At 38.2% G+C, this 13,400-nt stretch overlaps 1 protein-coding gene across 1 annotated transcript in view; it reads left to right on the top strand.

Moving 5' to 3' along the window:
• The window catches only part of LOC127996532 (ubiquitin carboxyl-terminal hydrolase 2), a 33,788-nt gene that overhangs the window by 1,382 nt on the left and 19,006 nt on the right, over positions 1-13,400 (top strand). The window contains exon 2 of the mRNA XM_052591955.1: positions 508-1,072. Coding sequence (XP_052447915.1) covers positions 554-1,072 — 519 coding nt within the window. The 5' untranslated portion in view covers positions 508-553. The remainder of the gene's footprint in view (positions 1-507; positions 1,073-13,400) is intronic.

Genomic DNA, 13,400 nt, shown 5'->3' with positions numbered 1-13,400 from the left:
AAGAAGTATACCCTTCTCAAATTTTTGCTTGTGAAAAAGATGCTTTTTTTTTAGTTTATTTATAGGAAGTGTCTTTGTTCATGTTAGTTAAGTTCTCACAGAGAAATCGTGACTTCAGCCGATTCTTGAAGGTTCTGGTGGTCTTTGAAAGATCTTCTCCTCCTGCATTTCTCTTTTTTGTCCGACAAAAATTCAAAATTATAACACTTCTCAAATATAACACGCATCATTAACCTTTTTAGTGTCAGTTTATATTATCTGCTGCTAGCAACTTTGGTTGACTGTTGTCCTACTTGCACACAACTGATACTGTAAGATTAGACAAGCCATATTTATTATGTTGTCTTTGTGTTTGCATCAGCAAAAGTTCCAAGTTATAACCTAATATAGATTATTTGCTGAGGCTGAACATTTTGCACACAATCCCTAATATAAAAAGCATTAGTCTCATTAGGGTTACTCTTCTTCACCTTTGTTTCTAGCAGACTCTATTTGTCTTTGTGACAGTTTGGCTCTCTCCACCTTGGGGTTGATATCTCTTCAAATCTCAAGCATGTCTCCAGTCTACTCACCCCCCAAATACACCACCGGCTCCACCCTCTTAAGTCCATACAGTTCCTATGACCCCTACGATCCCACCCTGGGATATGTTGTCAGAGGTCAACCTCAGCTTTCCAGGTATGCTCCTTCCACTTCCCGCTACCTGAACCCCAGCCCTTGCCTCTCCCGAGGTGTCCTGTTCTTTCCCCAGGAGCCTGAACGTGGGCGAGCTGCCCCCCATTCAGAGCCCCACATTGGCCGCCGGAGTGAGAGCTACAGTAGGATGCTGGTTAAAGGTCAGTTTCCCAGAATTAATGGGGCAAGGGGCCGTTCGCCTTCAAGGACTGGATATACCTGCACGTCTCCCCAATCGAGGCAGCGCAGGTCGGTCAGTCAGTCAGACCTGATGCGGGAGCTGGCCACACTGGAGATCTGTGACCAAGGAGCAGTGGAGAGAGGAGTGTACACAGTCAAAGAGAGCACGATCAGGGGACGGACAGATTACTCAGGGCCTCTCTACTGGAGATCAGAGGTGAGTTTGATTGTTGGTTTACTGACAAACAAAGATTTTGTAAAAATCCATATCTATCTATCTATCTATCTATCTATCTATCTATCTATCTATCTATCTATCTATCTATCTATCTATCTATCTATCTATCTATCTATCTATCTATCTATCTATCTATCTATCTATCTATCTATCTATCAGATAAACCAAATATTTTTCTGGGTCTGTGGCCATGAGATTAATTGGAAGTATTGTCAAAATTATAACAAATTAAAAATAAATCACTAAATCATCATTATGGAGAGGTATTCAAATTGGACGTAAATATATATTTTTGGGATTTAGGAGAAATGTTAAGCTTATTATTTTAAAAGCACTTACGTATACTCTTTCAGTAAAATGAGTTTGTGTTATTTTAACTGTAGAGCTGTTTAAATTTAACACTAATTTCGAGGTTTATGACAGTCCTGGAGGGCCATCTCAAATCAAACACATCTACATGTATTTTAAAATAATACTGAAGACTGTGGTTAGATTAGGTCTTCAAGCAGTTTTGTTTAGTTATTGAGCTAAACTCTAGATTATGGAGTTGCATTGTCTTGGTGACAAAATAGTGAAATTATGTAGAACTTGATGAGGTTTATTAAGCAAAGATTAAAAAACGCAAAAATGTTTATTTAGTGTTCTCACCACCATGATGTTGTTGATCAGGTCTGTATGTAAGATTATTGTGATTTATTCTTGGTATTGAATGTCTTAACTTTTATTTTAGCTATGTAATATTTCATATTCTTTAATATTCTTATTATTATTTTATTATTATTCACAGTAATGTAAAGGCAATTGGATAAAGACGTTTGGTCTGACAAAGTGAAGTTTAGCTCTGATTACTGAAACCCCTCTTAGCCCTGTAAGACTCATATTTATTCACTAGAGTGCGCTGCTTTCCTCTTTAAAATAAAACTGCTGTATTTAAAGCTGTATTTAGAGGGGCACAGCTATCTTTGATGATAGGTTAAGAAGATGAGAAATATGGTACAGAAATATTATTCAATAAAACAAAAAGAAATCTATACATCTGCATTATAGCACACTGATTTAAAAGGACCAGTGGAAAGTATGTATGTATATACGTATATATATATATATATATATATATATATATATATATATATATATATATATATATATATATATATATATATATATATATATATACATATATGAATGATTGATTACATTTTTATCAGGAAAAGCCTGATAAAAACCTTTAATGTTTTTGCTTCATATTTTTATTCCGTTTATGAAGGCTCTTGTGGATGTAATTGTTATAGATTCTATCATAATTGATTGAAATCTTTATATCTGCCAAAATCACTTATTTAGGTGTGAATTACTTTAAATACCTCAGAAATTATGAAATATATATATATATATAATATATATATATATATATATATATATATATATATATATATATATATATATAGGCCACTATTGAAGTATTAGCCTGGACTTGTCCTGGCCATACAACAAGCCCATGCAATAACTGATCGTTGATTGGTTCTCACAAAGTCTGGCCTGCCATAAACATCTTCAGATTACAATTGGTTTTGGCTGAGATCATTCATTTATCAGCTGACATTGTGATTGCAAGTCGATTGCTCTCATCATGGGCCAGAGGTATGTACAGTGCTGAATATAATTGTCCACGGTAGCAACCCTGTATATCAGCACAATTTTATGTTCTTAGCTTGGACTTTGTCATTGTCAGGCCTCTAGTGTATGGTCAGCCAAATCAGGGGGTTATAAAAATGTGCAGTACCAGGTACAGGTACTCTGACTTAAGATCATGTGTGTTCCTGTTCTCCTCCTGTCCTAACAGTGTGAAAGAACTAGATGCTTTGAAATTTAATCTCACCATTTTTTATGCATTATGAAAACATCACTAGAGATCACTGTGCCGGAATGTATGTTTTTGTTTTTCTTTCTCTTCTCTCTCATTCCACTCCCATGGTCTTGTGGTGTTGGGAGAGGCTGTGAAAGAGATTATGTGGTGTCTTTATGGTCTGTTTAAATCCTCATAGGTTGACATTAAAGGTTTGTTGCCTGGGGTGTGTGTTTAAGTTATATAAGTCTATACAATCAGGTTTAAAGTTATTGTGAGGATAAGCAGAGTGCTGGAGTGCTTGTACAGAGAGATATGGTTCATTGTTTTCTTATCATATAAATCCCTTATAAATCTGGATAATTTTGCATTGTCTTTTAATCGTCTCTACAAGTGTCTGCACCATTTGATTGTAAATAAATTTTATGAATTATTCTAAGAACACAGATGTAGTTCTGAATGCTCTATTTCTTACTCAGTTTATTGCCTATTTCACTGGGAAGCACAGTATATTAAAAAGAGTATTATCTTAAGTTGTTGACTGATGTGATCCATATTACTTTCATTGATTTAACATTATTTGGGTTACAGTAGTCACTAGTCAGATTTAGTCACATTAAATAAATTTACTTGAGTGAAAGTTAAAAAACTATAGTGGTGCCTGTAAATTTTGCAACTTATAACTTTCATTAAGTGATATATTAACTTACTCGGCTTGAAATCAAAAACTCAAATTTTTATTTTTTACCTTAAAATGTACTAGGTCCAGTTGCATAAAAATAGCCTCTATGTTAAGACAGTGTTTTAAGTACAAGTTGGACCAGCAGTTAGCCAAAGGGTAATCAGTCTTATTTCTGGATTCAATTTAGACTAATCTACGCTTTTATGTAACTGAATAAAAAAAAAAAAAATATATATATATATATATATATATATATATATATATATATATATATATATATATATATATATTTATATATACACATACATACATGACCAGTCTTAAATAAAGAATTAACTGACTAACTTTTAAGACTGGTCTTAACCTTTTATGCAACTGGCCCCTGATAACATGCGTGATAATACAGGTGGTACAATAAAAAAGAAAAAAAGAAATAATTATAATAAATCAAGCATAGTCAGTACTTGTACACAGGTGGTGCACATGATCATTCAAACAAAGACACACAAAACACACATAACACCAAAATAATACCATAAAACATTAACTGAATAACATCAAATGTAACACAAAACATCCCATGTAGATGCCCTTTTACTTTTTTATGATAAACTATTTGGTAATTCATCATTTTTACTTTCTAAAACCATGAATCTGCTTAATGCTTAAGTAGAACATCATAGTTCAACTATTGGGAGAGTCTCATACTGATGCCACACCTTTCACTCTTCCACGTCAAGTCAAAGCATGTGGTAGGTTCAGGATATGCGTATTTGTACACACACATACACAGACAGAAGATACACTCCTATACAAACTATGAAACACTCAACATTACACTTGTGGTTTGTGATTGAAATTGCATGAGAACATATCATCTGTCCTGCATTCCAAATCACTCTGTCACATACGAATCACCTCCTGGGATCTGTGCTGATCGCTCACCATGACAACCAAACATGTCTGTACAAGTCACCAGAATGACTCAACTCTTCTTGTGAGCTTAATGAAAGGGCTCTTAATAGTATACCAGAAAATCTTAAGTTGCAGGGGTGCTGGTATGTGAATAAATTTTGCAGCTTCTTGCGTGACAAGAATATCGACCTTTGTCCTTTCTAATATCATCTAGCTGATATCTAGTTGGAAACATTTCAAGAACATTTCATACCTGGGCCATGATTGTTATAGAATGCAGAAACAGTGAAATTAAATAACAGTTTTTTATTTTGCAGTACAGAGCACTATGGCAGAAAACAGGTGAGTAGACTAGGCTATGATAGTTCAGACAGGAACCACTTTGGCAAGTTTACTTGAGTTTATTGAACACAATTTATCTTTGGCGGTATGGTTCCTTATGGGGGTTCTTGCTCCCAGAATAATTGAACATACAAGAGCTTTAACATTAACCCCCCGGAACCATGAATTTAGAAATACATAATAATTAAGACTTTTAATAAAGTCTTTAAAGCAAACAGTGATAATCGTGTAGATGTGGCAGTGGTACTTCTATCCTGTATCCTGGTTATGAAGCTGGGTGTCTCTCCGCAAAGAGGTCCATGCCAGCTAAGATTTTTGGAAGCATTAGTGATCTGAAACAAACAAGACAACAGCCAGAAGGTGCGCAGTAATGTGCTCATGCATATAATGGGGAGGGAGGGAGGGTTGCGAGTCGTTGAGCATACTTACCGAGCAGTAGTGGCACGTATATATATACAGTATTGTTCAAAATAATAGCAGTACAATGTGACTAACCAGAATAATCAAGGTTTTTCGTATATTTTTTTATTGCTACGTGGCAAACAAGTTCCCAGTAGGTTCAGTAGATTCTCAGAAAACAAATGAGACCCAGCATTCATGATATGCACGCTCTTAAGGCTGTGCAATTGGGCAATTAGTTGAATTAGTTGAAAGGGGTGTGTTCAAAAAAATAGCAGTGTGGCATTCAATCACTGAGGTCATCAATTTTGTGAAGAAACAGGTGTGAATCAGGTGGCCCCTATTTAAGGATGAAGCCAACACTTGTTGAACATGCATTTGAAAGCTGAGGAAAATGGGTCGCTCAAGACATTGTTCAGAAGAACAGTGTACTTTGAATAAAAAGTTGATTAGAAAGGATAAAACCTATAAAGAGGTGCAAAAAATGATAGGCTGTTCAGCTAAAATGATCTCCAATGCCTTAAAATGGAGAGCAAAACCAGAGAGACGTGGAAGAAAACGGAAGACAACCATCAAAATGGATAGAAGAATAACCAGAATGGCAAAGGCTCAGCCAATGATCACCTCCAGGATGATCAAAGACAGTCTGGAGTTACCTGTAAGTACTGTGACAGTTAGAAGACGTCTGTGTGAAGCTAATCTATTTTCAAGGATCCCCCGCAAAGTCCCTCTGTTAAAAAAAAGGCATGTGCAGAAGAGGTTACAATTTGCCAAAGAACACATCAACTGGCCTAAAGAGAAATGGAGGAACATTTTGTGGACTGATGAGAGTAAAATTGTTCTTTTTGGGTCCAAGGGCCACAGGCAGTTTGTGAGACGACCCCCAAACTCTGAATTCAAGCCACAGTACACAGTGAAGACAGTGAAGCATGGAGGTGCAAGCATCATGATATGGGCATGTTTCTCCTACTATGGTGTTGGGCCTATTTATCGCATACCAGGGATCATGGATCAGTTTGCATATGTTAAAATACTTGAAGAGATCATGTTGCCCTATGCTGAAGAGGACATGCCCTTGAAATGGTTGTTTCAACAAGACAATGACCCAAAACACACTAGTAAACGGGCAAAGTCTTGGTTCCAAACCAACAAAATTAATGTTATGGAGTGGCCAGCCCAATCTCCAGACCTTAATCCAATTGAGAACTTGTGGGGTGATATCAAAAATGCTGTTTCTGAAGCAAAACCAAGAAATGTGAATGAATTGTGGAATGTTGTTAAAGAATCATGGAGTGGAATAACAGCTGAGAGGTGCCACAAGTTGGTTGACTCCATGCCACACAGATGTCAAGCAGTTTTAAAAAACTGTGGTCATACAACTAAATATTAGTTTAGTGATTCACAGGATTGCTAAATCCCAGAAAAAAAAATGTTTGTACAAAATAGTTTTGAGTTTGTACAGTCAAAGGTAGACACTGCTATTTTTTTGAACACACCCCTTTCAACTAATTGCCCAATTGCACAGCCTTAAGAGCGTGCATATCATGAATGCTGGGTCTTGTTTGTTTTCTGACAATCTACTGAACCTACTGGTAACTTGTTTGCCACGTAGCAATAAAAAATATACTAAAAATCTTGATTATTCTGGTTAGTCACATTGTACTGCTATTATTTTGAACAATACTGTATGTCCCGTGTCTAATAGGAGAGATGTGGTGATTGGAGCGATTTGACAGCTGACCGCATCAGCTGTTCACAGCCTTGCCTCCGTGGCCTGACTGAACTGACGCTGCGCTCGATTTACATTAGACTTTGAGATCCTTACAGTTGTTGGAGATTGTGGGTAACTGAAGCAGACAGATGGTGGAAGCACACACCTCGCTCGATGGTAAGTATGGAGCACACACAAAGGACGAGGGAGACAGATGTTAGAGAAACTTGCGGGAGGAATAACATTGAAACTGGAGTATATCGCTGAAGAATATCACAGGATTCAGGTAAGAAGTCTACAATGTCTATAAATGAGACTTGACACTGAACTGATGCAAGGTGTGTGCTTAAGTAGCAGTTCTGGTGATCAGTGAGATGGCGTGTGTAATTAGGATTCTGGTGAGAGTGAGTGCTGTGATTTTCTGAATGGAGAGCCTGGCTGGTCCGTGACAGTAGCCTACCACCGCCCTCCCCAGGGCCCGCTCCTGAGGCCGAGGACCACAGCATTGTGGTGGCCATCCTCTTCCATGGGTGTAGTGTGAGGGGAGTTTGAGCTGATAGGTAACTGGGTTGATCTGATAGGTGATGGTGAAGGGACCAATGAATTTAGAACTGAGCTTCTTGCAAGGCAGGCGTATCCTGATGTTCCTTGTAGACAACCAAACCTTCTGTCCTGGTAGTTCGCAGACCCTCTCGCTCTCTCTGAACCAGTGGTCAACAGATGGAACATCAGATGGCTCTCTGCACCATATAAAAAAGGGTGGCTGGTACGCACTGGAAGGGAGTGAGTCCAGTGGCAGGCTGACGGAGGGAGTTCTGCACGTCCTTGGCTCAGCCCAGGAACTGGTTCCAGGGGTTCTGGTGGCCATGGCAGAAGGTTTGTAGGTAGCATCCTATGTCCTGGATTTTCTCTCCACCTGCCCATTCAACTGGGGATGATGTACTGATAAGAGACTAACAGTCACACCTAAGTGGGTGAAAAAAGCCTTCCACACTCTGGAGTTGAATTAAGGCCCTCGGTCTGACTGTTTTCTGGGATTCTGAAATATATGAATGCATGATTAAATTGGAGTTCAACAGTTTCAGTGGCTGTAGGGAGACCCTTGAGAGGTAACGGATGGATTGATTTTGAGAAACTATCAATGATTACCAGAATACTACAGTAAAACCATCTGAAGAAGGCAGATCAGTGATGAATTCCACTTCTAGGTTGGACCACAGACAGTTAGGAAGGGACAGGGGAAAGAGCTTGCCAGTTGGTAAAAGGCATGGGCTCTTGGAGATGTTGCAATCAGAGCAACTTTGGACAAACCTTCTCATCCCTGGCCATGTTGAGCCACCAAAAGTGATCTTTTTGCATCAAGAGGGTGACATTGGCCCCTGAGTGCTCGAAAAGTGTGCACAGAGTGTATTAGTGGGTACATATTGAAGCTCAGGTGGACAACCCAGCAGAGTAACTTCAGAAACGTTGTAGGAGATTAGCTGATCGTGGGACCATTGGATGGACTAACCAACAGACTTGAGGGAAGAATGGGATCAGGTTCTTCGTGAGTTTCCTCTGGAGCGTGGAGATGAAAGAGTGCATCTGCCTTTACATTCTTAGTGCCAGGATGATAGGAAGTGGAGAAATTGAATCTTGTGATGAACAGAGCCCATCTGGCTTGGCGAGTGTTCAACTTTTAGTTTCTTGTGGTTATTCTAAGTTCTTGTGATCAGTCAGGACTGTGAAGGTATGTTGAGTACCCTCCATCAAATGCCTCCACTCCTCGAGGTCTAACTTGATGGCTAGGATTTCTTTGTTGCCAATGTCATAGTTTTTCTACCCCTGGTTGAGGATCTTGGAGAAGAAGGGACATGGATGAAGTCTGGCTGGGTTCCCCTGCTGCTGAGACCGCACCACTCCTACCCCGATGGTTGAAGCATCCACCTCCACCATGAAAGATTGACTGGGGTCTTGATGTACAAGGAGCGGTGCACTAGGGAATGCATCTTTGAGTAGCTGGAATCCAGGACAACGACTTGGGCTTGCCTTTCAACAGGTTGGAGTGGTAATGGAACTGTAGTTCTTGATGAATTATCGGTAGAGTTTCCCAAAGCCAAGGAAATGCTGGAGCTTTCTTAACGGTGGTAGGTGTGGGCCAGTTCTGGATAGCTGACACCCTCCCCTCGTCCATCTGGATGCCCTGATTATTGATGTGATAACCAAGGAACTGCACTAAGAACTGATAGAAAGAGCACTTTTCCACTTTTAGGAAGAATTGTAACTTTCTCAGGTGTTTCAGGACCTCTGCAATTTGGTGGCGATATTTGGCCATGCTCCAGGAGTAAAAAAGAATGTCATCTATGTAGACCAGCACAAATCGATGGATGAACTCCCGGAGCACCTCATGAAGTCCTGGAATACGGAGTGGGTGTTGACCAGGGCATATGGCATAACAGGGTACTCGAAATGGCCAGTAGGGGTCACAAACACGGCCTTCCATTCGTCCCCCTCGCATATCCGGATGAGGTTATATGTGCATGATAATGAAATGTATTTCCCTTACAGTTGGAGATTGTGGAGGGCTGAAGCAGACAGATGGTGGAAGCTGGATGGTTAGTAAGGAACACACACACATGAAGGATCTGGAGACATGAGGGAGACAGATATTGGAGAAACTTGCCTGAGGAATAATGTTGGAGATAAACGCTGGAGTATATAGCAGTAGAATATTGCAGGATTCAGGTAAGAAGTCCACAATGTCTAGAAATGAGACCGGACAATGATCTGGTGTGAGGTGTATGTTAGTATTTTGGTAAGAGTGAGCACTGTGGTTGTCTGGGTGGAGAGCCTGTCTGTTCTGTGACAATGTTTCAAAGCAAAATCAAAAGAAAGATATAGGACATAAAGTATTTATGACTGTGATAATGACCTGAGCAGTCACAAGGAGGATCAATAGTGAAGCTGGGGTCCAAAGGGTTGTTTATTTAAGCAGGTGTGCAAAATATGCAAATAATTGGGTATAAGAGCTTAAAACAAAGATTGTAATAAAAACAGCCTAAAACTAAAACTGGATGTACTGAAACACTACCAACTCCCCTCTACAACATCAAGGCTGGAGTTTCCCTTGCTACACAGCACAACAATCTTGTCCAATCTCTCTGTATGTCCACCCCCAACTTATAGCAGCGGCCATCTTAAATACACATTTTTTCCCGCTCTTCCCAAATTGGAACATACTTTTTTTTTTTTTTTTTTTTTTTTAACTATTGCCTTTTGACTCTTATTATAAACATTTAGAAACAAGATTTTAAATAAACACAATTAATACTACAATTAAAAAGAGAACAAATAAACCAAAACATTTGCACCAACATTAACAGTGAAACCCGTGATGGTAGACATTTTCAAAGTCTCTCCATCACAATGACCATTAAGTGTTTAATTGTCACAAGAATGATGTCACAATGTAAACAATACTAATGTCCAATATAGGCCTGGCTTATATACACACACTACTATTCAAAAGTAAGGGGTCAGTGAATACGTTTTTATTTTAAAGCTGCGGTAGGGAACTTTTTTACGCTCTAGCGGTTAATAAAAAGAAATGCTTGCATCTTGCGGAAGAACATCGTAGCCGGAACTACTTCTCTCTGTTTATGTCTATGAAGAATCACAAAGGTACTGGGTTACTCCGCCGCGGTACCCCCGAAGCAATCTAAAATAGTCTGAATATAAACACTTATTATAGGTGCACCCTAGTGATTCAGGACAAGCCAAAAACACGGTTTGGAAAATGGATTCATGGTCTTTAATAAAATTTGTAATTGTAATATTATTAAACAAAATTACTCTTTAAACTGCATTTGTATAAATGCAGCCTTGGTGAGGATAAGAGACTTAATTCATAAACATTTGTAAAATATCTTATCAATATGACCTCAAACATTTTCATTCACACAATTTTTGTTGTTGTTGGTTGTTTGGGTTATTTTTATTTTGTTCCATAGCTCTGTATGTGACCAACTGTTTCATTTGGGTCTATTTGTTTTTTTTTTTTTTCATTTTAGGAGAAACATTTAAGACAGACTTAATACATAAAATATTACTAAGAGTTCCATTACTGTGTGTCTCCTGTGCTCTGTGGAAAAATATTAAATTTTCCTTTGGGTATTTTTCTGCTATTAATGAAGGGCTCTAGACTAGACTATTTTACTGTCTTTGATATTTAATGGAAATGTATTGAATTTCACAGAAAGCTTGTTGCACAGAACTCATGTTGAACAAAAGTCAATGAAAGTCAATGACCCATTACTTCCTCTACATTTTACTATATTTACAAGTCTTATTTTCCAAATTGATGACAACTGGAAGCTTATTACAACATAATTTGATTGATTTATGTAAATTGCTCTGGCTTACAAATCATTTAGTTGGCTCCATTATTAGTAGAGCAGGGGTCATAATATAAGTAAAGGCTTTATGAGAAGGATTTTAGTTATAAATGACTATTACTTTGCACATTTACAATTTGAAGGTCTGTAAAGCAGTAACGATCATGCTCATTACTCATGACCCAGATAAGATGCTTTATTGTCAGACAGATCAACTTTGTACTTTCATCTAAATTAGTGTCAAGGCCATTTGGCTTATTTTGGCCCACAGTGAGAGCAGGTCTGTGGCCAGCTGTCTACTTGGCTGGGTATGAGCCATTTGAAGTGACAGTATGAGACTTCCCCTGATAAATTCCAGAGACAATATGACTTCATATAAGCTACACAAGCTGAGGGAAGCCATGGCTTCAGGCACGTAGGCTTCCAACCGATGAAGCCACTTATACAGTTCTACAAAACGCAATAGTAAGTGCCTATAATTAGATTTGAAGATCATGTGTGTCTCTGTGCTTGACAATTATTTGCCACAAGACTTGATGGTTATATAATCAGGCTTCACATTCAGTGTAAAATGTAAACTGATAACTGCTATGATGCTGTCAGATTCATGTCATTATCCGATAATATATAAGACACAAATGCAATGCAAGATTAAGTTTCCTGTCTAAATTTTGATTGGCTTAGCTGAAGGGATGTGAAGCGACAATCTGGCGATGCTGAGATTCTGTGATGAGGAGTTCATACTCACTCACATTCCATATATTCCTATAACTCTCTATACTCTCTGGCTTGTACTATAGAACATACAGGCCAGATTCCTGACATGCCATGGATGATGTTAGTTAAGAGCATGTGTGCATATGGCGCTGCATTTTTGTTGATTTGATCATCTGGTTGGACGTGTTGAACAGTAACCTATCTCCATTTGTTGGTCATACTTGGAAATATAAAGGCATGATTGGAATTGCACCTTTATATGATTCAGAGTATTATGTTAGAATAGTCACTGTCATTTCTACAGAATCTTAAAAAATCACTGGACCACATTTAGGAATACACCAACTATTGGGACATCACCGCCAAAAGCATCAGAGGGTGTCCCCCTCTATCGCACAAGAGTTAGTGTTTTTAAATAATAATTTATAAATATCAAATGGTAGACCAAGCGTTGTGAAATAGCTTTTTTATGATTTGCGATATGGCTGCTATTAGATTCAGTACAGTTTCTTTGCAAATGATTATAAAACTGCAGTGAAATGTTCAGAACAAACATAATCCTCCAATGTGATCCAGGACATCATGTATTGTATTCCAGACTTCAGGTGATTAAGTAACCACCTAGCAACCACCCAGAACAACACTCCAGCATCTTGACCATGAGCTTCACATGAGTAAGCATATTTCAAGAAAATATAAACTCTCCCAACCTAATCTCATTATATCATTCTACCAGGTGAGCTATCCAGCAAGTTTACTATGTCAGAAAAGCCATACATATGAAGCTGGTGATGCAACAGACAAAACTGTATATAATTCACAAATCATGCACTATAGTAAAAGTGTTTGAGGTCATAACAATATTGTGCACAAAACCATATGAAAATATGTCTATTCAATAATTTATAATTTGCATCTTTAATGAAAATGTGAAATGTGTAAAATATTTATATATATAAATAAATTCAACACATTTTACAATGCCGTTTTTAAATATGTTCAACAGAATTCTACACTTTTTCTTCCACAGTCTAGTCTACAGAAATAGAAAGGGGTGTAGATTCTGTGTGAAGTTTGGTGATTCTCTACACACATTATCTGCTCTTAAGTCACCTTTTATCTTTAGACTATTATATAATTTTATGGTAGAAACTCCCCTGACATATGACTCTAAGCTGCAGATATCGTGAAAGATAGGTATGCAAATATCCACCTCCAGGCCACACTTTGTGCACAGTGAGGCGCTTTAGTTTGCAGCTGCATTGGGCTCTATCTCCCCAGAGGTAACAAACACCTAATGGCGCAGGATTAATTAGCCCCCT

This window comes from Carassius gibelio, chromosome A5 (genome assembly GCF_023724105.1).
Source record: "Carassius gibelio isolate Cgi1373 ecotype wild population from Czech Republic chromosome A5, carGib1.2-hapl.c, whole genome shotgun sequence".
In the NCBI taxonomy this organism is placed as follows: domain Eukaryota; kingdom Metazoa; phylum Chordata; class Actinopteri; order Cypriniformes; family Cyprinidae; genus Carassius; species Carassius gibelio.
The sequence above is the reverse complement of the archived record's forward strand: the minus strand, read 5'-3'. Positions and strand labels throughout refer to the sequence as shown.